The following is a 25,501-nucleotide window of genomic DNA, read 5'->3' as shown; positions in this document are numbered from 1 at the left end:
TATCAAATTATCATCCATCAGTAAAGGCATTTCTACCATGGATATGAGAAGGAAGAGACATATTGGAAGGGCGAATACAATCATCATCGGCACCATTGGCAACTCGGGCGATATTGATAGCATCACAATCGATGGTTTGGTTCCTTTGCAATTATTAGCAACATGTTCAATAAACAGGGGTTTAACTGGTCAAATCATACAGAGCTGCTAAACAACCATCTGATATCCCAATGGCTGTACCAATAGCAGTATCCTCATATTTAGCGTATAAGTTGAATTCAGCTGTTGCCAGTTGAACGAATACCAAGCTAAATAACAGCAATACAAACGACTCCATGTCTGTTGCAAGGACAGCACAAAGGAAGAGTTCGCCGTAAGGAAAATTGATATGCTGCCAGTAGTTTTAAAAAGAGGGATAAAATGAGGATGTAACAATTCAATCAGTTAACGGAACAGCCGTTGCTATTATATATTTTCCCGTTGAAAATGAACTAGTCCGTAGGATAGAACGAAGGAGGGAAAGAAAACGAAAACAAGTAGAAATTAAAACAGGGGAAAATAAACAAAACAGAGAAAACTCTGCATGTTGTATAATGGAATGAGCAGCCCAGAAGCGTGGCCGAGAGGAAGCAGCAATCCACTCCTGCAGCTCCTGAGATAGTAGGTCCATTGCGTATGGCCGTACGGAGTATCCTGTTGCGAAGATAAATCTCTGAGGACTCATTTCTCTTTTGCTATGAGTTTGTACACCTGCATGTTGAGCTTGTTAATGTCTTAAACTGAAAGGTGTGATCAGGAGTTATGCGTACAGAAGAACATGTATATATCGACCACACATCAGTTGCAAATCTCAAGAGCTAACATTCAGATACAGGACAAACAGCCGCTTATTCCAACCGACGAACCTCCCGAAGCAATGGAGGTGACAAAAAGAGGTCTGTTCCGTGTGTTAAAAGGAGAGGAAGGATTTCCCAGGCTTGGATGGTTGGCTACGTATCTGCATCACGCAAAAATATATTTCCGCTAACTTCTCAACTTGAATTTTGCACGTTTTCGATTTGAAAATGAAGTTTCTATCTGTTATTTCCCTTCGTTACACATAACTATCTGCTTTATCTCTTCTAGGTACCTAACTAGAAACTTAATGTCATCGCAGCTCTATACTGGTCGACCCATCACCATCATAAATTCATTACATATCCCACCCTTATTTCAGAGTAGATATATATATATATATATAGCAATGAGTCTCTCAGGGGGGGAATTCCCTTGCTCTAACCCCTCAAATTCGCACGGATAGTCTCAATATCTTCACTGGTAAAACCCAACTTGTTCCGAAGATAACCCTCTGCACCATTCTCAAATCCCTCTTCCACGAATCCTAGGAACTGCACCATCGTCTCATACATTATCCCCCCAGCGACTAGAATGCCCCGAGTCGTCGACTCATCAAGATCTTTCTTACCAAGTAGCGAACCATACAGAGCTTCCCTTACAGGCTCGAAACCCACTCGAGTTAGCACGTAATCGTCAACGATTATATCCGGCGAATAGCCGGCAATACGAAGGATGAGGGCAGCTAAGACTCCTGTCCTATCCTTGCCAGCTGCACAATTGGAGAACAGGTATAGTTAGAAAGGGCGAATGTCAAAGGCTCAGAAACCAATCTCCAAAGAAAACTCAGGGGAAGGAGAGATATTTCTTTACCTGTACAATGGAAAAAGAAGGGCTCCTTCGGGAAGTCCCGTATATGCTCAAAAACAGCTCGGTAGATAGGCACATGAGTAACCAAAATATTTTGATACATCTTAAGCATGGTTGCTGCAGGGTCGCCCACGGCATAATCAGCCCAATTAAAACGCACTGTGTCCTGCGCTGTTGGCAGCCAGTGAATTTGCACACCCTCGATTTCAGGCGATGGGAACCTGTCCCGTTCTGCCGCAGTTCTCAAATCAAAGACCTTTTTCACTCCCAAGCCAGTTGTAAGTTTGACCTTGCCTTCATCCTCGAGAAAAGCGAGCATTCCAGAGCGGAAGATGTAATTCTGCTTCAGGGATGTTAGCGTGGTATGGGGATAGCTAAGATCCCTAAAGTTAAAAAGACCAGGAACAGAAATGAATGGAGGACCGGCAAGAATATGGGAGACGACATCGGCCGATATGGCGTTCAGAACATCGGTTTCGACGACATCGCGGAGGACGTAGGTTGGAACCTGGACGCTGGAACCCATGTTGAACTCGCTTATCGTATCTGTTTCCGATACGGTTCGCAATTACGGTTTTTCTTTCAACCCCTTCATAAATCAGCCAAATGCGGGAATTATGTGTGCTTTGAGAAACCAGAACATTTAACCCTTCAGCCTTAAAGTCAACAGCCGCCACGTCGTCCCGGAAAGTTATTGTCGAAGCCCCTCATCATGATCCTGGCCTGCACGCTAACAGGCAACTGCAGATGAACTGATGTCTGGCCAATCACACGCCGACTTCCTGGTCTGGTGAGATGCGTAAAAATCCCAAGCGCACTTTTTCCAGCGCCGTATTCAGCGTCCTTGGTGGACCAAACTCTGCGAACAAAATGAAACAACAGGAAGAATTCTCTTTGAAATCAAGTGGTTTTATTTGCTTCCTCATCTGATATATCGTACCTTTCAAAGTAAAGTACGTAGAATATCTAGTGAAAATTTCAACCTGTATCGTGATACTGAGAAATGTAACTCCCTCTTTCTCTTTCGTATTTCTCAAGCATTTCATCGGCGAATCATAAACAACCAAAAGAGAAGAAGAAGAAGGGGGTGGGATTTGTTGCATGTTAAGGACAAATCATGTACATGAGAAATATCGTATAAGGTAGGAGAGAATCGAAAAGAGGAAAGTTGACATAAAAGACAGTAAGGGAGACTATTCTCGAAGGTTCAATCGGGGTAACTAACAAAGGATAATCAATCGAAGGAAAAAAATAACGTAAAAGAAAATAAAAATAGGATGAGGGAAACAAGGGGAAGAATGTTAATATATATAACGTTGAGAAGTGAAGTAGGTTAGGTCAGTTAATCAACCAACTCCTGAAACTTTCAAGAGGGGGCGAGTTCGTCATCATCGCCCAACATACCAAGTATACATGATTGGTGCGGGACATATTAATTGTGTGTGTGAATAAAAAGTCGAAGTAACACAGAAAGGGTGAATCGGCAGTTGGACAAAAGGCATAAAAATGTAACTCCAACAAACCAACTTCGAATGGACCGCCAGACCTGCTTGCAAGAACCAACCATACAAATTGGGAGAAGGTAAATAAGAAAACATTAGGAAAGAAATAGGCTGCAAAAAGGAACGGAAACGGTCGTGTTATACACGCCATGGTCGGATGTCAGGAAGACCGCCTATCCTAACGATTAAATTTCTAGCTGCTGGAAATAGGACGAAAGAGAGGAAGGAGGGATAATAGGCGGCACAGTTAGTTAGTCATTTATCCCCTCTCTGCCAGCCGTTTAAATACGCCATGATTCCCACACCTAAAAGGACTACACCGAGCATCGAAGCGTACGGCGCACTGTGGTCCAGCATGTTTTTATGACGCTGTTTCACATACGCCCCATATACCTCCTTGCTTGCTTGATCGAGATGGTGTGATGTTGAGCTAGTGTTTTGTGGGCCTTTTGCTTGAGCCAGCCTCTCGTTCAAGATATCAACCAGGGTATCACCTTCAGTGTGAGTATCATCCAAACCGATTTTGATGGCTTCCGATGATGAACTAGCGGAGGTTTCAGTTTGGGTCCTTCGAATCTGTTCGATCATTTCACCAAGGGTTTTGCGGCTCTCAAAAGCCTCGTTTTCAGCTTTCTCTGCAGACTGTTTATACTTGGCCACTTGTTTCCTCATTTCGTCCATTTCAGCAATCATGCTATCGAGGCGCTGTTGGAGCTGCTGAGAAATTGCATCGGACGACGTCTTGCTCTGCTGAGGCAGGGTCGAATCAGAAGATAGGTTTGACTCTTCCGGTTCTGAAGGTTCGACAAGAGATACCTCTTCAACTACTACAGTGGCGCCGTTCTCTGATGTAGAATGCGGTTCACAGACTGCCACTACTTCCGAATCTGCTTTCTGTTCAGAGGCACTTCCCTCTAGGTTTCGTGCTCGTTCCTCAGCCTGTTCTCTGGCTGCACGCTCCGTCAAGAGTAGATTTTCTAGCTCTTTAACTCGAGCACCCTGTGCATCAAGGTCTTTCTTAGCTGACGCCAACGCTTCTATAAGTGATAGTATCTGGCTTGATTCCCGATTTGCTGACGAACGAATGGGAGCCTTGGGTTTCTCCGTGTCAGATCGTTTCAAACTCGGTTGTGGCATAGAATCCGAGTTGGTACGAGGCGGAGCATCAGGCTTCTCTGGTAAGGGTTGTTGTGGTGGGGGGGCTGGTGGGTCTGAAAATCTGGATATCTGATCCACTTTTGGCATCTTGGGGCGTCCGTTCACTAAACGCCCACCACCTTGACTCTCGGTGGGAGAATGTTTTGCCCGTTCTTTTTCTAAGATATCATGGGAGACCAAATGACTTAGAAAGTTGTTGGTTTGGTTGAGATCGTGAGCCTGTTGTTTTGCTTGTTTCATCTCAGACTGGGAGGAGCAAATGCATGTCAGCACCGTTCAAATTCCGCAAGGGGCGCATCTAATACATACCGATAGCCGTTTCACCACCTGCTCGATAGAGATGGGGGAGAGCCAGTAGTTCATTTGTCGCTGTTGGTGTAAAATGCCCACATGATTTCCAGCCGCGCTTTGGTTGCTGCGATTACTACCAACAGAAGCAGCGCTCCCAGGTCTGCCACGCATGTGCGAAAGAGGTAGGCTGAGATGTGAAGGAAGAAGCCCACCGCCAGCAGTCGGGTCAATGTCGCCAAAGCTCAAATCCAAGATGTTCATATTCGGGCCATAAATTCCAGCATGCTCTACTTTCGCCGAAACTTTATGGTGGACAATAGATTTCTGGTCTTCACTCACAATATCAATCCCAAGCTCAAGCGTGTCATGTTCTCGAAGTTCGTGTGGTTCGGAATCGCGATTCTCCGGAGATAAACGTTGCCCATTGACGAACGTTCCATTGGATGATTTCACATCTCTTATCCAAATTTTCCCCGCCCGGTCAGCCCAAACTTCTGCATGCTGTCGTGAGAGCACTTTTGAATCAAAATAACCATTCACCGGCGTGGGAACCGTTTTCGCGTTAGTTTGTCTTCCGACACGGAGTACTTCAGGGAAATAGGGAACCGTTATCTGCTTTCTTTCAAATGTCCCATTTACTGGCAATAACGTCAGGATCGCCGGAGGGTCACTGGGTAAGGCACCATTGGTGAGTCGGCTACCATTTTGTTGCTGGTTTTGGAGCGCATGTTGAGATGGGGCAACTGGGGTCGGTTGATGAAGAGCAGACATAGCGGATGATGCCGAGGTCCCAGACGGCGTTATGGACACAGGTTGAGATCTTGCATTCGTCACCCCCGACACTGGTTCAGCCTTCGAGTTAGACCAACTATATTTGTATGGCTTTTTCTTAGATGCCGCAGATCCCGACTCGTTGGATGCGTGGTTAGCATTACTGTGTTGCGAATTCGCGATTATAGTAGATGTTGAAGACGAGTTTGAATTCAGTGACGATGAAGAGTTTGCTCGTTGGACACTTTTCCGAGGCATAAACATTCGTAGTCCTTCGTCTGAGTTCGAAGGGGCAAGCGTTCCTTGTCCACCATCAACGGCAGGATGCCACCCCAAACGAGGCCCAGATTGCACACTTGGTGGAGACGCCACAGCAGTCATGGATAAGGATAAGGCAGCGAATCCGGATGCAGCAATCCTCGTTCAAATGGGTCAATCGCAGCAGACTGACTAAACTGCTCCTGATCAGAACAATCTGTGTCGACTATGCGAGACACACAGGCGGCTCGAAAACACGTAGAGTGTTCCAACCAGCATAGGGAACCCTTTGGCGATGCGCGGATATGGGATATGAAAAGGGGGGGGGGGGGGGGGTGTGTGTTTCGCTTGAGGACCGTAAACCTTGAAGGATGGATAGATAGATGTAGGATCGTCGTAAGCTCGTGCTCAAATTTTTTGTTTTTTAAAAAAAGTCGGCCCTGAACTTAAAAGGAACAGATACAGCATCAAGGGAAGGGCTAAAAGACAATTGCTAGGTCATGGAAAATTGAACATGTCAAACACTGCACTCACAAGCCTAGCAAATTGCGATAGGGCCTAGGTCGTGAAAGGTCTGGGCAGGCGACTGGTCTCGCGAGATGTTCCAAGATGGGGCTCGGCGGCAACAGCATCCACAACAGCAGCAAACAGAGAAGAAGATGGGGTCAAGAGATGGATAACTCTATGGTAACCAAAGAAGCTCGCAAGAAACTATCACAGCACCGGGTCCAGGGCAGCTGGAAGGCAATGTTGGCCAGTGAGGAGATGGACAGCAGAAGAATCATCCCAAGAAAGGGTCAAGTGTACGAGATGTCACGTGAAGGATGGGCCGGCTTGTGGATAAGCGAAATTAGCCTAAAAGGGGTTAGTCTCTCCTGAACTGGGAGCCATTGCGCGCTTAGTCAGATTTCATGGCCCGTAAACTTTGGGGAAGCTCAGGGCAAAACAAAACCGAAACGGCTATTTGAAGCTTCTGTTCAGATCCTCCACCTCCCTTGCGTGCGCTCTGGGAAAATTTCCCACTTTGTTCAAAAGAGAGTCGTATTTTGTCGTCCGACAACAATGCCGCCAGTGGTGCCTGCAAGTGGTGGGGGTGGCATGCATGCTCCCTCGACCTTTGACAAGTGTCAGTCTCCCACTGCTCCATCCAAGTTAACCATTGAGATCTAGAATTTTGCTGACTGATCTATCGCAATAGTTAAAATGGGGGCAATGATGGGCGGATGTATGTTCCTTCTTCTATTCTACGACTTGTCCAGAATTTTTTTGGTGTTGCTTTGCTTTGCGAGTCTTCCATATTAACGGCTTACAGCGGTTGGTCTCATTATGGGGTTCATTATGGGTGAGAATCACGGATTACCGCACAAAATGGAAGAAATTAGGTGTGATTGACAACTCCGTCAGAACTGTTGCGATATTTCAATACGGTGCCGGACCGAACGCGTGATGCGCACCCTGGGCAAATATATGATCGGTTCGGGCGCAACTTTCGGGTATTTCAATTTTTCTTATTCGTACCCGCTGATATCTCGACCCTTTCCAAGGAAGATTTTTTTTCTGATGAGGCACGTCTAACAAAACTTAGATTTTTTATGTCGATTGGAAGCGTTATCCGAACAGAAGGACACCCCAACTCCTACCAAGTGTGGGCTAGAGCTCGAGGAGCTCCCATGATGATTCCCCGACAGTACCACCCCCGCCCACGACACGATTAGATGTGAACATGCATATATGTGCAATAGGATAAGGAAGGCATATTCGGGGACTAGGCATATTTTACAACATGTTATATTTATTTATTTAATGGGAGCAGGAACCGCACCCGTGTATCTAACATCGACGATTCTTCCCCTGGCATGGGACCGAAGAAACATTTCATCTCAACACTCCTAGGATATGAGGTTGTTTTTTGACTATGGCGTTCGCAGGATGGAAAAAAATGAAACAACCCCTTTGTACAAGTAGTCGAAATCATTATCTTCACAATATTGTACGGTTTCGGAACTTCCAGTGACGATCGATCCAACAACTAACAAAGTGCCCGTGATATGTTGATGGGCTAGCCAAAAATTACGACCCCTTAGAGATTATTTTGAATGACTCGCCTCGATCTGCTCCTATGTTGGGCTCGGGAGAAATTGATCGTCGACGGACATTAGAACCGCGAAATGAAGCGTTGCGCAAGTTGAACATTGTAAATTGCCCAAGAACGGGCGAAATGTAATAGTCTCGCACGGCAATTATGTCTGCAGAGTATACACTGACTGGGCCAATGAATCGTGTACGAATCCTCTATGCGAAAGTGGAACACAGGTATCAATATTCTCCCTGATTTCAGTGCCCAATCAACCATATGTAAACATGGTTTCTCTCCGTTTGTCCTTTCTGAGTCCCTGGACTGGAAAGAAGGGGAAAGTAGGCCAGCAATACCTACCGCGAGAAGTAGCCCGCGATGTCGCAAGTCGCCCCACGGATACGCAAAACTCGTATAGATTCCAAAAGAACCTTGGAAATAAGGTGCCTGAGTTTTTCAATGATGAAAGCGAACGTATAGTGTTGCGCATGCGCAGCGAGTGGTGGAAATGTTTCCCAGAACATCGTAGTTTCGGGAGTTTTACCCCATTGGATGTCATGATTCTGTGCGAAAAATGAATTTCTGAAGATACAAAAATTTGGGCTGCCTACCCAGGTAAGCAAGTACCTGACTAGGCCAACAGGGAAATAAAGAAGTTTGATAGGAGGAAAATATGTACGGCAAACCAACCTCAAAATATCGAGGTAGCAACACGCCATAGAAGACCAGGAATACATTTTCTCTTCTACAAAAGAAAGGGGGTTGCATTGGCAATAAATCCCGTCCGAAGAAGAAGGGGAACCGCAAGGGACATGAGCCCAGTTCTTGTCATTCTCCCTTGAAGTCGCAGGCTGGGCAGCAGAAGAGATGACTTCAATGCAAGAAACAATGGCATTCCTGAAGGAAAACACATGGCAAAAAGGGATACGAAAAGCTGTGGTCTCCAGCTCACTATCGGCGACCAACACGCTCAAAGCTCCAGGGGCCCTCCGTGGCAGAATAGGGGGAGCGCATAAAGTGATCGTCCCTCCTGCTCTCCAATAAGAGAGTCCGCAAATGGCAAAAAGCAAAAACGACAAGATCGCAAAGTACGAACAAGGAAATCGCGCGGCGATCAGCCAATCGAATGCGATGCGGCTCAAATAATCTCCTCAGCCTCGCCACTTTTCCAAGGAGGGAGCGCAAACAAAAAGCCAGACTCATCCCCTTTTCCCAGAGAATTGCTCCAGTACGCATTCTGTCAATTACAGCGCTGACGGAGTATTGCCGACGTACATACATACATCGACTGCGGATGATATTCTTCATCACAAATATTGACACAGAGAGTCGAAACGAGAGACAACGATCTCTCTGCTGCCTCGCAAAGAGGTAATCATCTAGGCTGTTCTATTTATTTTTTTTTTCGCTGATCTGCGATCGTCGGTCAGGACCCATACGGACCAAGCTCCGTGACAGAACAGCTAGCTACTGCGTATCGCTCAGTGGTTTTAAGATGACAGAGCGTGCTACATAGCTGCCCAGAGAGTGCTGAATTTCTAGCTTGGTTGAACTATAGAAGCTCTTTGCCTGTATCTTACCGTCACTAATAGAGATGAATGCACGAACAGTGAAAATCTTGGTCAGGAACAACTTAGACCCGGCTCGCGTGTAAGTACTAATCCAGGTCGCTTTCATTTCACTTGCAAATGCCACAAGACGGTATTTGATGCCATGTTGTGGGAGGAGCAAGCAGGCCGCGAGGTGAAGCTGGCGAGCGCACGAAACATCGAGTGGGAGCCTGCGTTTGTTTGGTTGTGAGAAGGGAAAAGGGAGGTACGTTTAGGTAGATTCCACGAATGTTATTTTTAACAACAGTTGGAGCGAGCGCTTCATATTCTTCCCGGCGTTAGCAACAAGTTCAAGCCCCGGCGTCCGAAGTGTTAGTCACCTTCGTGTTCATGGGTCTCACGGGCTTTGGGAGTTTGAAAGGCAGAGAAGATGACAGAGTGAAGTTTCAAAATAACCATAGTTAAAGATCACTCCGGATCAAAAAGAGTGTATGAAACTGAGGCCAGCGGGCGTTTTGTGAGAAAGCTGTTTCGAACGGTTTAACATCCGAAACGGTGATTGAGGCTTGTCCTAGATATTAGTTCGTAATTCGTATATTTCTAAGTTGGGACTCTCCCAATGTAGCGTAAGACTCATGAGTAGGCAATAATAATCCTCGATTCAACCTCGTAATTCATGAGAGAATAAAATATCCATCCCCTTGTCTGGGGTGAGGCGCATTTATGTAGCGTATTTTTTCTGCCAGCGTTTCATGCATTGGGCGTTGAGTTTGACAGGCGACGGACTCGGCCACTTCCAGAGGCTGTACTCCTAGGCTAATTTAGTATATGAAGTGACCTCCAAGACGAACAAGACGAACACAGCAAGGCTCGTTGTAACTTCTCAAGCTAAGTTAGCCTCCTACGTAGCTGGCTCAAGTTGACCAAACTCGCTTCGTTTCTCCGACAAAACCAGTCTGCTGCAGCCTGCAGGCATATGTGAGCGAGCAACATTCTCCTTGCTTCTTTCATGATTCACCAGATACTGGAGAATTCCAGGCAAATCAAAATGCCTCGCGCGATCTTCCAAGCGCTCTCGTCACGTCAAGGGTACGGGCCAACCACAAGACAGCATTGTTGGAGATTGGCTTTCAATTATTGACGCGAGCAAGGTTTTGGTGTCCGTTTTTTGATTACCATTATCAACTACCCGGAGCGAAGTCCATGCTTTCATCGAGTCCGAGGAGAGCAGTTGAACTCTCTGTCACTGCGGCAGCAGAAACAGCAAGCCCTTCAAGGGGTTAAGGGTTGTCATCGTAATGCGGATATCAACTGGAAAAAGTTCTGTTTCTTCTCCTTTGTTTGTTGGTGGGGAAAAAAGGAGAGGAAAATGTTTGTTGCTTGTTGAACAATGATGCAGCATTTCCCGCCGTGCATTTTTCCCGGTTTTCTCATCTGTGCAATCTGTGCTCGCATGAAATAAACAGGGGCCTTCGTTTCAGCCGGTGATGACAGGCGGTAAGCAGCCAAGAAGCTCGGTCCAACGTATCGAATTACATTAGCCTTGGATAAAATACAAGGAGCGAAGAGATCGGTAATTTTATTATTATGACATGTCAAGAATCTTGTCAGAGTTTATTCTTTCGCTGCTGGAAGAACAAAGTCAGAATAAATAATACATTCGATAGTAATGGGGCAGCGCCTTGCCAGTACCAGGGCCCAACGTCGTCCGTCTTCCTTCGCGTTCAAGGTTGGCCAACGTGGACCCAACGGAGTCAAAGGGCTTTTCTTCAATGTTGAAAGGACGAAATCCAATCAGGGCATGCGCTAATGGCGTGAGATGGTTGAGATCCAGGCACACACAGGGGCAAAAGGAAGCCAAACCGTGGAACCTGGCAAGAGAGAAGTTGGTTGCCGAACCCGCAAGCAGTAAGCAGAGTATCATTGTTCCTTGGTTTTCCGCAAGAAATACTTCATCTAAGAGGTTTGCCCGGCTGCGCTTGGCTTGGGCCGCCCTGCTGGTCCCTTGGTCGGCAATGGATGGGGGCTAAACAATTGGAAAGCTGGTGCTTGGTTGGGTGGGGAACAGAGTTTGCTCAGTTAAATTGTGTTGCTAACTTTCGTTGTTGTTAGCGCGTGAACTTGGGGTGTTGTGGCGGCCGCTAAGGACGATGATAATACACGGATCTTGGTTATTATTTATTCAACATCGTGCCCCCTGGTTATTGTGGTTTTTTCCTCGTTCCCTCCCCTTGCCAACTCTCCCTTTTCAGTCGCGAAATACCGCTCTTTTCGCTCCCAGGCATTTCCCAACCACCCACGCTCTTTAAGCCTTCATCCCATTTCGTGTGAGCCGCGCTCTTTACGCTCTCTTTTACCAGCTGTATTTCCGACTCTTGAATCGTTTCGCACCCTCACGTCCCTGCGCTCGATCAGGCCAGAGAATCCCCCCCATTTAGATCCAGCAGCGCCTGAATCCCTCCCATCTCGATTTGCGAATCCAAGCTACATCAACTGAAGAGCTAGTCTCCTTTGCCCTCGCAAACCTACGGTCTCTCAGCCGACTCCGATCCATAATACGAAATTATCGTCGCAGGGCGCCTACCGATAACAACCCAGACCAATATTCCCTTCTTGTCCAGTCTGAGTGGGTTTCGGTTACATAAACCAACACAAGGACCAACCACCTCCTACATACATATACACAGAATCGCTGCAGAAACGAAGAACCAAAAATGAATATCCTCTCTTTTTTCTCCGCGCTGTTCCTTCTGCTTGCGACTCAGCTCGTAGCTGCTGAAGATAGCATGGTCACCTCCACGAGAACCACCACGACCACCAACACCATCACTGTGACCATCATCCGCTCCGTCGCCAGCTCCTCCACCATCGGGGCCACTACCATAATTCCCACGGCTGCTGCATCTACAACGGCAGATGCCTCTTCGTCTTCCACGCCAAACATTGCCATTGCTGCAGCACCAACCGCGATGCCAATGCTGATGGCTGGAGGTCTCGCCGTGATCCTAGGCGCGGCGCTCTAAAATCCTTTGAAGAAAAGAAGCTAATCGGAAATGGGTGTGGAGTGGTGAAGGAAGCGGGAGTCGGGGAAGTGAATTGGAGAGAAGGGCTTGCAGAGGAAGCAAAGATAAAACCAACACATGATTGATGGATTGATTGATTATTGACGGATTGATTGACACCTAGGGGGTTTTGGTGGCACTGCTGTTTTCATTAACTTTTGTATACGATTTTTTATTGTTCTCTTCGAAAGATACCCACTTTATTTTACCCCATTATTGGTGTAAGGTATATGGGGGGCTCATTGGAAACTTATCCGAAAATCCATCCATATACATATATCCAATATTTTTTTTTTTTTTTTTTTCATTTGTCTTGTGTGCTCATTGCCAAATTCGGAATTTATTTCAATGACACAGTATCCCCGTTCGACTCTGGCTTTGGATGGAGATTCCAATTCGAGAGTCGAACGCGACAGACAAGACAACACGGAGCAGGCAGACCCAACTCACCACAGCATGTCCCTTCCGCCAATCGTTTGCGCACGAACGCATCCAGCGCAATCCATATTCGCTTCTACCCGACAACCCCATCCCATCCCTTTCACCCGCTTTCTTCGCTGCGAAACAACCTTCCCGCTTTTCCTCTCTTTTCCCATTAACATAACCCGTTTCCAACTTAAAAGACCCGGTCGCCTTTTATTTAATTCTCATGTTTGTTATACGGCAAACCCTTTTTGAACGATTCTACCTTGCCTATTACTTCTTGCTTACTACTTTATTCTCAATGATACAACCCCCTTGCTTCTTTCTCAAACTTACTCTTCTTATTGTTATTTACTACCTTAAACTTCATTTTATGACTATGGACACTACCCTACCCCCCACCCGTAAACAGGAATATCTCATTGCTTTATTGGAACAATAACAATACCTATTATATTTTGGGTGGCTTCGATGATGAGCCTGGATGATCGCTTCTATTCTAATTCACTACCCTTCTTCCTTTCTGTCTATCTATCTATCTTTTATTTACCGCCATTTTATTTGTTCTTTTCACTTCGTCCTTGTCAGTGTACGCATCATATGGTTATGATATATGTTGTGTGCGTTACTATACTGACAAGTTTTGAAATATTGAGGAAACGACAGCGAACCGGGCTTCTTTCTCTTCTTCCTCCCATGCATTTTATGTATTTATTAACTTTATTTATTCTCAATTTTCGGTCTGAGGCGTGACAGGCGCAAAAGACAAAGAAACAACAAATGAAAACAAATGACATATTTTTCGGTCCTATATCACCTCTGATGTTGCAAATTGGCTCGTTTCGTGTTCCCCCCCCCCCCCCCCACCACTTTTCCCTCCCTGTTCACTCTGCATATTTCATTTAGCAGGCAGGGCTCGTTGTGGCATTTTCTGCAGGGAGTCAGTCATACCCCAGACATACGTATTATAACTCACTTGTCAATTTATTTATTTATTTCACCATTTATTCTCTTCATGCCACGAACTGGCTTGTACTTTGTGTTGCGACTCTCATCGACGCCAATTATGCAATTCATACGGGCTTCAAATCTGCTCTTTCGCCGCCATTTTTCGCCTGTCATCTCAAGTGAATGGATTCTTCGGGTCCTACCAAGGCACGGTGCATTTATAACGGGCCCAGTAGTAGTCAATTAACAATTAAGAGGATGTACTGTACATAATACAAATAGTTGGTTGTCACAGCTCCCATCCATACACTATTATAGCTCTGTTACACTCTACTCCTTGAAAGCCTTCCCACAAGGCTTCTGAGATTTAGAAAGATGCATGGTCTAGATTCTCTGTCAATGTCAATAAAGCTGAAAAGGAAGAAAGAAATGAAAAGAAACGTTTGAAAAGATTAAGCTAGCTGTCAAATGTTGGATGCGACAAACGGTTTCTATTTCTAGCACGTTGTAACCGCAATCCGAGTAGCTTTCAAAACGTGTTTGATATTCTCCCACAGGAACCAAAATTCCAAATTTGGTGGTGTCAGGAACAAACTCCAGCATTGGAATTAAGTTTTTCCGGCCGAAATCAGGGTCCGGCTTAGTCATTCCCGGATAACGAACATCCTTGTTTATCTCGCGCGACTTCGCATCAATATTTTGTGCTCTACCCTTTTGTTTGGACAGCTTCCAAGCTGCACAATTGGGACTCAAACGAAGAGAACCACAGTTCAAACATGCCATGAATAGATAGCTATCCGATATACATATATATATAAAATTGTCAAAATGGAACGCGACATCCCGCTCCCACCACCGCGTCGCGCCCGTCAACCAGCTTTGCCCGGGCACCTCCCTCACCGCAGCGACCATTTCACATTCGACTGCAACTTACCGTCCAGCGACCCCCCGCTGTTCTCCAGTGATGATTTTCAATCTTCCGCGCTCGAGAACTATCGTAATAGCCCTGAGCAGCAGGAACAACAGCAGCAGTTGGGGAACGCGCCGACGCGTTCTGGTAGCAGCGGCAATAAGGCACAGACGAAGACAAAGAGGAAACGGCAATATCGAGGTACATGGTGGGGAAAGGAGGAAGGAAAGAAGAATAACGATGCCGTGACTGAAAAGAGGAGGCGGACGGAGTTTAAAAACAAGCGCAATTTAGACAGTGGGGTGTGGCTCGGCAGCGATGATTCTGTGGAGTCGGCATTGTCAAATAGGAGCGGATTGGAGGGGAATGATCACCATGAGCGTTTTGTTCTTGGCCCGTCTTATACTACGGATATTGGTGGTGTAGGTGCTGCTACTAAAGGCAGGAATGGAGATAGGGAAGCTGGGGAACAGCAAGCTGCGCTCTTATGCGGCCCTGCATTTGCACGGAGTCGTCAAGTTGCTAGAGAGAATTCTACCAAGCCGATGCAGGTGGACGAGCCATATCAACATCGCCACGCGCGGCAAATTATCGCGGATTGTCTTGAGACGGGTCATGAGTTTATTGACATCTCGTATGCATATGCCTTAAGGCCTTCCTATTTCCGCCTTGTTTCAATTCTCGGCACTCTAGAGGAAATAAAACATCTTCTGCTGCTAACATAGATTTAGAAATCTTAACCTGCGCACTATTCCCCCCGGCCTCCTCCGACCAGTCTCGCAATTCACAAAATACCCCATCATTGAGGAGATGGATAAAATATCCTCTTTAGCCCGCGCCAACCACGAGCAATTTTTTAGCTCCTTCGAGCCCTTCCTCTGTCTGTTCATGACAAACAATCAACTGAAAACCCTACCAGCCGAAGTCTTCGAGCTCTCCAATCTCAGAGTGCTAAGCGTACGCCACAACGAGCTCGAACAGATCCCGGGCGCCATCGGCAACCTGACAAAGCTGCGCGAACTGAATGTGGCAGGGAACCAGCTCTCGTATCTGCCGATTGAGGTGTTCCACCTATTGCAGAAATGCGACACGCACATGAAACAGCTGACTGTACATCCGAACCCGTTTGTGATGCCTGATAGCTCAAATGTGGCAGAATGGCATTATCATTTCGAGTCAGATGAAAACCAGCAAGAAGTCGTAGCTGAAGTCATGAGCCCGCCTTCATCCACAAAAATATGTCCAAGATCCGCAGGCTCAAGGCCCATACCCGTTCCTATTGCAAGAGGTAAGGTGCAATTTTTCGACGCAGAGGGACGTCCAATTGACACAACCGAGCCAACCACCAATTCTAACACCAGCACCCTACCCCCACTTCCTCCTTTTTCTTCTGCATCAGCATCGTCAATGCGCTCTCCCAGTCTCTGCGACCTCGCCCTTCGCGCCTACAACCGTGGACCCCAAATCTCGCATCTCATCGACCCGGTCACCTTCGCTGGACCTGCCATTATCCTTGACCTTCTAAAACACGCTGAAAAGGTCCGAGATGCAGGCGGCAAGAAGTGTCCGGTTTGTGCGCGGTCATTTGTGATTACACGCGCCCAGTGGATCGAGTGGTGGGATTGTGAGTCGTATAGTGTGAGTCGATATAATGACGGCGGCTATGAGGATGATCATGATTCTTCACGTGCATCTAAGGTGGAGAGATTTCGGATCGCGGGGGTGGCGATGAAGCCCCTCCCGTTTATGAGTGAAGTTTGTTCTTGGGGGTGTGTGCCCACGTTTGAATCATGGCGAGGAGGGGCTGGGAAAGCGAAGTGAATAGGGGTTCGTCCTGTTACTGTACATGGCTCACCCTGTCTTCTGCATAGCGTTGGGCGCTAGTTACGGAGCGAATACCCCCAGATATATTATGTGACTTAACAGCTGTGGATATATAAATATATATGTAATTTTTTTTTGGCACATATTGCTGTGCATCTTGCATAAGTTCGGTGCGGAGTCGATGGGGACTTGCTTCTCGTTTCCATTACCCTTCTCTTTCCATCTAGTGGCATATCTAGCTGGAATTTGATTGAGTTGCCTACTGGGGCAAAATAGTGTTTAGAACATGGGACTTCTATGGTTCAAATAATTTAATTGAATTTGTTATCCCTTTCATTATGAGGTTTGCCCAAACTACCGTCCCACCCAGATGTATCCATGCAGCGCCCCCCAAAACAACACGGAATAACGGCAATGGGGTATTCAACGTTTAGAAAATAACTTCAAAAAAAGAAAGAAAGAAAGAAAGAAAGAAAGAAAGAAAAACGAAAAGGTAAAAAGAAAATTCTGTTCTTTCCGCAAGCCCAAACATACACCCTATCCACTCAGCCCACTACATCCACATCCACCCCGCCGTCCTCTCCCACCTCATTCTCCCCAACGATAACCTCAACTTCCTCCAGACCGCTATCTTCAAACATAGCATCGAGCCACTTCAACATACCACCCCAAGCCCTGGGCATAATTGATTCGACATTCAGCGCCTCCCCGGAAGAATAGCAGTTGCAGCCGAACTCGTAGCGGCCAGCGACTGGCGTGTTTAGCGGTTTTTCAGAGAGTAAGTAGGCGCGACTGCGCGTGGACATGAAGTTGGCGAAATCTGGTGGGTGTAGGTGGTTTGTGTCGTGGAGGGGGTTGCTGAGGCAGAGAGAGGAGATGCGGGGTTTCCAGGCTGTCCCTGTGCTGCTTGTTAAGGAGGGCGTTGGATTGAAAAGTGGGGTCCGTCATAGGACATATATATATATATATATGTTTACGCGAAACATAAAACTTACAATGTTCTGCCAAATATCTCACGGCGCCCAAACCACCCTCCGCCAGCCCAATGATATCGATCCTCACATCCGGCGCGGCAAGTTTCCCCAGCACCTCCTCAAAGACATAAGTAATGTGATCCTGCCATGTCTCGTTACCGGGGATTTTATTCCGGAACGTCATCCGCATAGGCGGCTCCACGGCGCTGCGTCGAGGAAGTGCATGCCACATTGGCAGCGACATAGCCTGCTCTTTGGCGCAGTGCCATACCAGCTGCCCTGGATTTGTCAGAATAAACCCAGTTCCTGCAGGGAAGCTAGAGCCGTTATCCTGGTGTGGGTTATTATTTGCGTTAGCAATGTTAGTGTCGATTGTCTGGCACCCAGAGTCCCTCGGGCAGATGTTATTGCCTAGGATCGCAGCTGCAAAGTTTACAGCGGAGCCAATATTGATACCCTCCTTGCCGATGACACGATACGCCCAGATACCCAGGTCTTGGGTCGGCTCGCCAAACACGACGATGAGACGGGGTTGGGACTGGAAGGCTGGGGATGTCAGAATAGGCACATGTTGAGAGTTTGCGGCAGCGCCAATCGGGAGACGGAGAGTCTCGAGGCCCAGATTGAGCAGACGGGAAGCGACGATGTGTCGGATACATGCTAATTATTTTCCGAAAAAAATTAAATAATCGTTTCATGGAGTCAGCCATGTATACAGTTTGACACACGCAGTGTAGCTTCTCCGTTGTTTTTTGCATGAAAACATGCAAATGCGCCAGAGGAATACAGCAGTAGCGGAAGAATAAGTAGAGATATATATACTATTCATAGCTTCTTTCTGCATTTCATTGTAGCGGTCATTGGTATTTATTTTGAAGACAAAGTCCTCTTCTGGGTTCGAAATCTTCTTGATCTGGTCCTGATCGTTGATGAAGTAGCTGTTCGAGGGCTTCATCTTAGCTCAATGAACTGTATTATTTCTATGGAAACGGACTAAGAACCATGATCAAGTTATACGTGGAGCATACCCGAGCTGCTTCAAATCAGCAGGAAAGACAGGATCCTTGGGCAAGGCTTCTGCCCGGAAGACAAACATGATGCTTCGGCTGGAGATGCGGTATATGGGCAGTAGTAGATGTGAGTAGAAAAAAGAAAAGAAGGAAAGGAGTGGAGTTAGCATTGAAGAGAGAAAAATAAAGAGAGAAAGGTTTGGTTGTATTTACGATAAATAAGAGAGGTATTTAAAGAACAGAAGGAGAACTGTCAGACGAAATGATTTCATGGAGCGTGAATGAGGTGAATGAGAACACAGTGAAGGCGTCACGGAACAGAAACACGAGATGAAAAGCAAATAAAAATGGCTGCGGCCTGCCGCTATGTTTCAGATATTTTATTCAAGAGAGAAAATAGATATAAACAAAACGAACTTAGAGATCTCAGATATCGCATACGGATATCCCATTGCATGCTCGAGGAAATGGTTCTGGGGTTCCGTTACTGATGTTGGAGATATGAAGAAAGTTGGTTGACACAGGTTACCTGGATAAGGCAGCTAAAAGCGCGAGAAATACCAGGAACACAAAATTGAATAGCAAATGCTGAAATTTTAATATATTCTCATAATATAACTACTACACATAACTTACATATTTATCGATTACACACTCCCAATCCTAAAAATGCAAGAATTAAAAAAAAAAAAAAAACAAAAAAAAAAAACAAAAACGCCGGAAAGCAAATAATAACCAGATTGAGAAACAGCGGAATACGCCCATATATTCGCTCAAATATATTACCAACTCGCCTTCCTGACACCTGGAAGTTTTCCAGCAAGGGCTTGCATACGGAATTGGAACTGTGCAAAGTGAATCGTCCGTCAGCACACGGCAGCCAAAACAGAAGTGCAAACATGAATTTGGAAATATTGAGCACTCACCCTTCCCAGTCTGAAATCTCTGAAAACACCCCTCGCTATGCCTCCGGCCGTACATCTGTTCTTGATCTGTGTGGGATTGGTGTAGCAGTGCATTTGGGAGAGCTTGAGTTGGGCTTGGGCGCGGACACGCATGGGGAGAGAAGTGTTGCGGACGAGGTAGCGAAGAGCTTGTCTAGAGAGTGTTGGTAGAGGTTAGCAAGTTGCGTTCGGCTTTTATAATATATATTGCTTTGGATATTATAGTGATAAAGGAATTGTAGATCGCAGGGTGATCGGGTATTTCATTACCTTTCAGGTTCAAATTGTTTGAAGACTTGTCGCTTTGTGTGATCTCTGATGATGCGCGGGTTGATGAACCCGGCAATGTCCAGCTTTTTGGCGCGAAACTGAGACATAATTATCAGTTCGCAGGGAAAAGCTCCCGCTGTTTCCTTGTCTTGAGAATTGCGAAGAGTGATGGCTGTGGTGGAGGATGGAGTCTAACATCTCGTTAAGGGTTTGATATATCAGTTCATCGGCGAAATCTGGACATTGGACCAAATCGGGTTAGCGCACCCAATGGCAATTCGACGCTGTGCGAAATTTATGCACTGCAATCTACGGGAGGAACTGGGAGCAATTGAGTAAGTATGAACAAATATAATATGGTAATGAAGCATTATAGGATGCATGTCTCATATATAACTTGGGAATGTTGTGGTGGCGCGTTTGAATTTGTCTATGGCTCCAAATACAACCTGCACAATGACAACGAGGGGAACCACCAACCAGGCTACAATTCCCGAGAGAAAATATATCCGTAAGGAACATCCGGAGGTTGTGGAAGATCAAATGGTAAAATAAAGGGAATTTATTGGACGTTCAATCCATCTCTATTCAATGTACATATGCAAAGCATTTATTCCCGCCCGGTTATCTTAATCGCCACTGTCAAACGGATTATCCCCTCCAGACGAACATTAAGAAGAAAGGAACCTTCTCCTGTGTTTAATGCTTCTCCTCAGGCTTGAGCGGCTTCGCGGTTGGGTTGCGGGGATCGTTCTTGAACTCAGGGGCTGTAAATGTGAGACAAATACTCAGTACACATGCTCCTCCATGACTCTCCGCAATTAATTCGCGCTACTGATCCATTATCTGGAGACAAGAGGCCGAACATTGAATGTGGCGACAAGGTGGCCACTTACTTTCCATCATAACGTTCGCGAATCCATTGACGCCGTAAAGGATAATGAGGCCTAAGATCATGAATCCCGGTTAGTAATTTAACTTCGCATCATTCTTCCGTTCGTTATGAGAAGCTCTTCGAGGAATGGGCGACACGAAGGGTGTCTAATGAGGAAGTTAATGCGGCATACCGGCAGCGAAGAAAGGAAGCATTGGTCGGGCTATAGAAGAGAAATTTTGGGTCAGCATGAGTTACGATTGGGTCGATCGGGATATCTGTGGGTTGGAGTATTTAACATACCGACTGGCGCCGCGTATTTTCGTCCTAGTAGAGACATGGTCGAAGGCTGTGTGGGTGAGGGAGAGAGGGCCTGATGTGCGCCAGCTGGTGGGTGGGATAGATGGCTGAGATACGATGATGCTTGAGGTGTTTGTTCTGGGTTGCTGGCGAGAGATAGTAGAGGAAGGTATGTATCACGTGATATAGCTGTTTTAATCGATATTTACACCAGCTTCGATACATTGTTGACGATGTTCCGGCAAGGATAATGATAGACGAGAGATGGCGTCCTCACTCTCCTCTTCTGTATCTTCCCTACAGACGTCCCTCCAATTACTAGAGTCTTCAATCAATATTCTCGACGAGGGGGTAAATGACTTCCCGCGCATTTGCAAAGTGCTCCAGACCACACGGGTAAGTTCGCCTCGCGTTATCTCCGACTGCTAATAATCTTCCCAAAACAATCTAATAACAGTAACAATATTCAGCACTTCGAACTCCTTCCCGAGCCAACAGTCCGCGAAGCTCAGAAGGCCATTCATGATGAAATTAATCCAAGCATCGCACACCTTCTCTCCCTGGCCTCCAACCACATTGACAAGCTAGCCCGCCGCGAACAATCCCTCAAAGCTAAATGCGAGTTGCAGCAGGGTAGATTATCTCACGATGATGATGACGGCGACGACAACAATAACAATAACCCATTCGCTTCCCGACGAAGGAACAACTTGCAGCAGGCGAGAAAGCCGCTGTCGACAGGGAAGAATGTGATGGAGACAGCCGCGACGGCACGAGCGGCGGAACTGCGCAAGTTGGTGCAGAAAAAAGAGCGTCTACGATATACAGTTGAGAGATTGGAGTTGCAGTCGAAGCAGAGGGAGAGGCAGTTGAGGAAAAGTATGGCGGCGCAGTGAAGCGGGTCCGTTGCTGAGCGAGAGAAAAGGATCTGTTGGATGCAACCAAGCGCACAATGTGTTACGCTCAACTTATATTATGTGCGGGAGAGAAATGAGTCGTATTGTTTACGATATTATGTTCAATACGTCAGTAGGAAATACTCCCACGTGGATGGATCTTACGACGTCGACCGCATACATTGAACAGGGAGAAGATTGGTTTACCTTTCATGCGTATTCAAGCAGTTGTTGCACCATAAGCATGCATCGGTCTCGCCGCTATGAAGGCCATGCGGATAATGGGAGAACCGCGGTATCGGGATAGATGGACGGCTGGCGATTGGTGATGTCGGAGATGTCCTTGAAATTAACTATCTAAATTGTTATGACAAAACCGAGCCTGTTCGTCCCGGCTCGAGCAGCTCCAATTTTCCATAGACGAAGTCTGGGGTGAATAAGGACTTCATATCTTGATTAAAGATAACCATTCGGCAGTATGACTGCCGATACTCACTGTTGATCTTCACTTAACAACGTACTGAAGATATGGATTGGATGGTTGTTCCCTGCTTTGTTTGCCGGGGTGGTAGAGGAGGAAATATGGGGGAGGATTTAAACAACTTACAAAAGTTTAGGCGAGGAGGCAGAGCGTGGTTGCAGATGATAAAATTGAGAATCCTAGGAACATTGGTTTGATCTCAGATCTGTATAAATTATTTCGATGCAACGCAGATCGAGTGTACTCTCTATGGTATCGTATACGTACTGTACATGTGCTCATTTTATAAAGCATTCGAGCTGAGAGAAGATTCCACGCCATGACCCAAGTCCCCTGACAAAAAAAAAGGCACCGCCCCCAATCTAAGAAAGGAGAGAGCTAGTACCCTATCTATTATACATACGTGATATGGTCCAGCAAAAATGTGCAAAACAAACATTCTAAATCGGATCCGGTAGTCGTCCTATTTTTCCTCGATTCCACATCTGTAGATTGAAATTTCAAAACGCCGCCCGCCAATGCCCATCCAGTAACACAGTCCGCTCCGAATCGATCCATCCTACACTGTCCTTCCTGCGAAACGTGAAATTACACGCCTTCAAAATCGTTAATCCGCCTCGCCTTCCTCTCCTTCCGTACCTCCATCTTCTTCACCCAAGCCGGAACTTTCTTCCGCTTCTCCGGCTTCCTACTACTCCGCTCCCTGCGTCCAGAGGGATCCAGCCGGCCCATCGCCTCCCGGAGATCGTTCATTCCACGATCCTCCCCCTCTCCTTCCTCCATTACCTCTCCAGAAGTACCGGAAGTGCCAAGTTGATATTCCTCATCCGCCATATCGTCAGCCAACGATTGCTTGCGCACGCGCCTCTCAAACTTCTTACCGCCACTCTGATCATCGACGAAGCCAAGCTTGATGTTGCGTGGTGAGCGCGACTTGGCACCCAACGCCCATAGATCGCCCCAAGCGGACTTACGGGCGTCACGGTAGGCCTGTTTGCTAAACGAGCGTGGGACCGTCCACCGCTCAATCTTGCCTGCAGGAGTGCAGAGGTCTAGCGTGGAATGGCCTTGGCGCTTCAGCGGTGGGAGGATCAGTCGTGGGAGGGAGAGGGTGTGGAATGGGATTGTCTCCCCTGCAGCGTTACCTTCGACGTTGCCCACATCGATTGGGATGTTTTCGAATCCAGCAAAAGCCGCATCGGTTGCTCGTTGGCCCTGAATGATGCCGTGCGTCTCTCTCATATCAGTACCTCGTTGCACCGCGACGTAGCTGAATTTTGCGTCTTCATGGTTCGTGTCTTTGGCGCCCTTGATACGTTGTAGATACGGGGGCCGGATATAGCGTTGTTGGAAATGGCAAAAATCTTTGCGCGCGATTGACTTCCCTGGATTTGTATACATAGGGCACTTGGCGTGGGTGGTGCAAGGAGCTATGATCATCCCCTTTCCTTTCTGAAAAAATCTCTCGGACTCCGGAGATTGAGTTGGATTTTCATACTCAGTTGATCCGGGCGACGCAATCAATCGCTCAAGAATCATCTCGCGGGCACCCGCAATAGCCTCGAATCCCCGCTGAATCCCTTTTTCAAGAAGGATAAGCACCCCTCCATCCGGATTGAGAAGCGACCATAAATTTTCCACATGCTCCTTCCGGTGATAATCCTCACGTATTGGCCATATTGTATGTGGGGCGATGATGACATCGAACTGCTTGCGCTGTGGAGGAGGCCGTTCGTCAGCTGTTGTCAACTGGTCGCGCACGTGCACATAATCGGGCAAGCGGGGAAGGAATGTGGTGTTCTCCAACAACTGGCTCGCTCTATGTCGCAACGCGTGGGATCCTGTTACAACTGTCGACCTCCCGAACGGGATAGGGCTGCCTGGTGGCCTGTTGGGGGACATTAAGGACCATTCAGCCTTCAACACTTCCCTCCAGGCTAGAATTCCTGCTCCACCTCCTCCGACATCAAGAACCCTCGGGCCATCCTTTTGAGCCATCAAATCGCGAAGCCATTTCGAGCCTAGCCGTTTGCGCACTTCGACAAGAACAGGAAGTACCGAAGCGTATATACCAGGGTAGAGGACCGCAAGGAAAGCATGACTTTCTATCTCTGACATGATACGCTGTCCTGCATCTAGCTGGATAGGGGTTGGAGGGATGTTCTTGGGAGGGGTAGACGTGGAGTAGGGCAAATTTGCCCCACCAAACAGTCTGTGTGCAGTTTCTGCGAGATGTTTGTTGGAGTAAGCTGAAAGCATACGGGATATCGGTTTCGTCATGCTGTCATAAGGTAGAAATAAGGTTTTGGTTCCGGTTGTGAATTTCCCCTCCGTGGTAAGCGGATGCGTTCGCGGACCACTGCTATCAGCGTGGTCATCTTCGGAAACCACCTCTGAATCAGTAAACGGTACAACTTCCCCGCCTAGCATTTTTGCTATCGAGCTTGCTCGATCCTCCAGGGACATTTCACTGTAATCCACTTCGGTTTCGGTGTTATTTTCGTATTCCGTAGCCATTGCAAGATTGTGCTCCGTCTCTTCCTCCACGGCTGTATTTGCGCTGGGTTGTTCGATCTCAACCCATCCTCCTTCACCGTCATCTCGAAATAGCTGGTCTGGTTCCGGCCCATCCTCAACGGTGGTGGCAGCCTCTTCCATAGGTAGCGGTTCGCCATATAATGTTTTATACAATTGCATCTCTTCTTCACTTAACATGTTTTCCGGAAGAGAATCACGGAATTGCTGCCGGACCCTCACGACCTTGGCAGTCAACTCTGCTTCATTTCGATGACCAACAATAGCGGTAACAGTATCCACCAGGTCGAGGTCTTCGGAGTAAACAAGGTGAGGGAATGCGTCGACAAGGTCCAGTTCTTGTAAGCTTTGTACAATGTCATCTTCCGCTTGATATATATTTTCGATTACAGCAAATAAAGCCTCTTTTGATGACTTCGCAGCGAGGTCGTCGTTGGTAGCGGCGGCAGCGGCAGCGGCAGCGGTGGAGGTAAATCTTTGTTGAGTAACATTTTTTTCTTTTCGGACTGGTGCCTGGTATTGCCTTTGTATAATAGTAGTAGTTAGAGATCGACTGGAAGGGAAATGGTGGTGATTCGTCCTGCGAACGTGTGATGTGAATTGTTGCTTTTGAGAAGCTTGAAGCACTTGCAGAGAGAAGGGCTGGACCCAAGCTTGAGAACATGCTGTGCAAACGGTCCTCGACGATCGTTTGGAGAGCATAGCTTGGCTGGTGCAACGGCAGTCTCAGCTACGAAAATTG

The 25,501-nt window shown here is 46.9% G+C and overlaps 10 protein-coding genes across 10 annotated transcripts; 4 read left to right on the top strand and 6 right to left on the bottom strand.

The window, feature by feature from the left end:
• Nucleotides 1-1,274: 1,274 nt before the first annotated feature.
• On the bottom strand, nt 1,275-2,230 carry HCBG_02589 (uncharacterized protein; the record flags this gene model as incomplete). Its single annotated transcript, XM_045429638.1, has 2 exons — nt 1,275-1,606; nt 1,708-2,230. The coding sequence occupies 2 exons, from the start codon at nt 2,228-2,230 to the stop codon at nt 1,275-1,277; spliced, it is 855 nt and encodes a 284-aa protein (XP_045289533.1).
• Nucleotides 2,231-3,365: 1,135 nt separating this feature from the next.
• On the bottom strand, nt 3,366-5,807 carry HCBG_02588 (uncharacterized protein; the record flags this gene model as incomplete). The annotated part of the gene is made up of 2 exons (XM_045429637.1): nt 3,366-4,610; nt 4,674-5,807. 2 exons carry the CDS (start codon nt 5,805-5,807, stop codon nt 3,462-3,464), a joined length of 2,283 nt encoding a protein of 760 aa, XP_045289532.1.
• A 486-nt stretch (nt 5,808-6,293) lies between these two features.
• HCBG_02587 (uncharacterized protein) lies at nt 6,294-7,358 on the top strand (the record flags this gene model as incomplete). The annotated part of the gene is made up of 3 exons (XM_045429636.1): nt 6,294-6,548; nt 6,624-6,810; nt 7,270-7,358. 3 exons carry the CDS (start codon nt 6,294-6,296, stop codon nt 7,356-7,358), a joined length of 531 nt encoding a protein of 176 aa, XP_045289531.1.
• Nucleotides 7,359-11,543: 4,185 nt separating this feature from the next.
• HCBG_02586 (uncharacterized protein) lies at nt 11,544-12,643 on the top strand (the record flags this gene model as incomplete). The annotated part of the gene is made up of 1 exon (XM_045429635.1): nt 11,544-12,643. One exon carries the CDS (start codon nt 12,023-12,025, stop codon nt 12,329-12,331), a length of 309 nt encoding a protein of 102 aa, XP_045289530.1.
• Nucleotides 12,644-14,461: 1,818 nt separating this feature from the next.
• HCBG_02585 (leucine rich repeat domain-containing protein) lies at nt 14,462-16,615 on the top strand (the record flags this gene model as incomplete). Its single annotated transcript, XM_045429634.1, has 2 exons — nt 14,462-15,285; nt 15,383-16,615. The coding sequence occupies 2 exons, from the start codon at nt 14,570-14,572 to the stop codon at nt 16,470-16,472; spliced, it is 1,806 nt and encodes a 601-aa protein (XP_045289529.1).
• Nucleotides 16,616-17,020: 405 nt separating this feature from the next.
• HCBG_02584 (uncharacterized protein) lies at nt 17,021-18,852 on the bottom strand (the record flags this gene model as incomplete). Its single annotated transcript, XM_045429633.1, has 4 exons — nt 17,021-17,373; nt 17,471-18,109; nt 18,272-18,387; nt 18,478-18,852. The coding sequence occupies 4 exons, from the start codon at nt 18,543-18,545 to the stop codon at nt 17,021-17,023; spliced, it is 1,176 nt and encodes a 391-aa protein (XP_045289528.1).
• A 389-nt stretch (nt 18,853-19,241) lies between these two features.
• HCBG_02583 (mitochondrial 40S ribosomal protein MRP2) lies at nt 19,242-19,780 on the bottom strand (the record flags this gene model as incomplete). Its single annotated transcript, XM_045429632.1, has 3 exons — nt 19,242-19,304; nt 19,386-19,557; nt 19,674-19,780. The coding sequence occupies 3 exons, from the start codon at nt 19,778-19,780 to the stop codon at nt 19,242-19,244; spliced, it is 342 nt and encodes a 113-aa protein (XP_045289527.1).
• A 442-nt stretch (nt 19,781-20,222) lies between these two features.
• Nucleotides 20,223-20,978, bottom strand: HCBG_02582 (F1F0 ATP synthase subunit i; the record flags this gene model as incomplete). The annotated part of the gene is made up of 4 exons (XM_045429631.1): nt 20,223-20,440; nt 20,570-20,620; nt 20,741-20,770; nt 20,851-20,978. 4 exons carry the CDS (start codon nt 20,885-20,887, stop codon nt 20,373-20,375), a joined length of 186 nt encoding a protein of 61 aa, XP_045289526.1.
• A 98-nt stretch (nt 20,979-21,076) lies between these two features.
• HCBG_02581 (uncharacterized protein) lies at nt 21,077-22,433 on the top strand (the record flags this gene model as incomplete). The annotated part of the gene is made up of 2 exons (XM_045429630.1): nt 21,077-21,243; nt 21,318-22,433. 2 exons carry the CDS (start codon nt 21,112-21,114, stop codon nt 21,741-21,743), a joined length of 558 nt encoding a protein of 185 aa, XP_045289525.1.
• A 379-nt stretch (nt 22,434-22,812) lies between these two features.
• Nucleotides 22,813-25,461, bottom strand: HCBG_02580 (37S ribosomal protein Rsm22; the record flags this gene model as incomplete). The annotated part of the gene is made up of 1 exon (XM_045429629.1): nt 22,813-25,461. The coding sequence occupies one exon, from the start codon at nt 25,459-25,461 to the stop codon at nt 22,813-22,815; it is 2,649 nt and encodes an 882-aa protein (XP_045289524.1).
• Between the last annotated feature and the right edge of the window lie 40 nt (nt 25,462-25,501).

The sequence above is a fragment of the Histoplasma capsulatum genome, assembly GCF_000150115.1.
Source record: "Histoplasma capsulatum G186AR genomic scaffold supercont2.3, whole genome shotgun sequence".
Taxonomy (NCBI): domain Eukaryota; kingdom Fungi; phylum Ascomycota; class Eurotiomycetes; order Onygenales; family Ajellomycetaceae; genus Histoplasma; species Histoplasma capsulatum.
The sequence above is the reverse complement of the archived record's forward strand: the minus strand, read 5'-3'. Positions and strand labels throughout refer to the sequence as shown.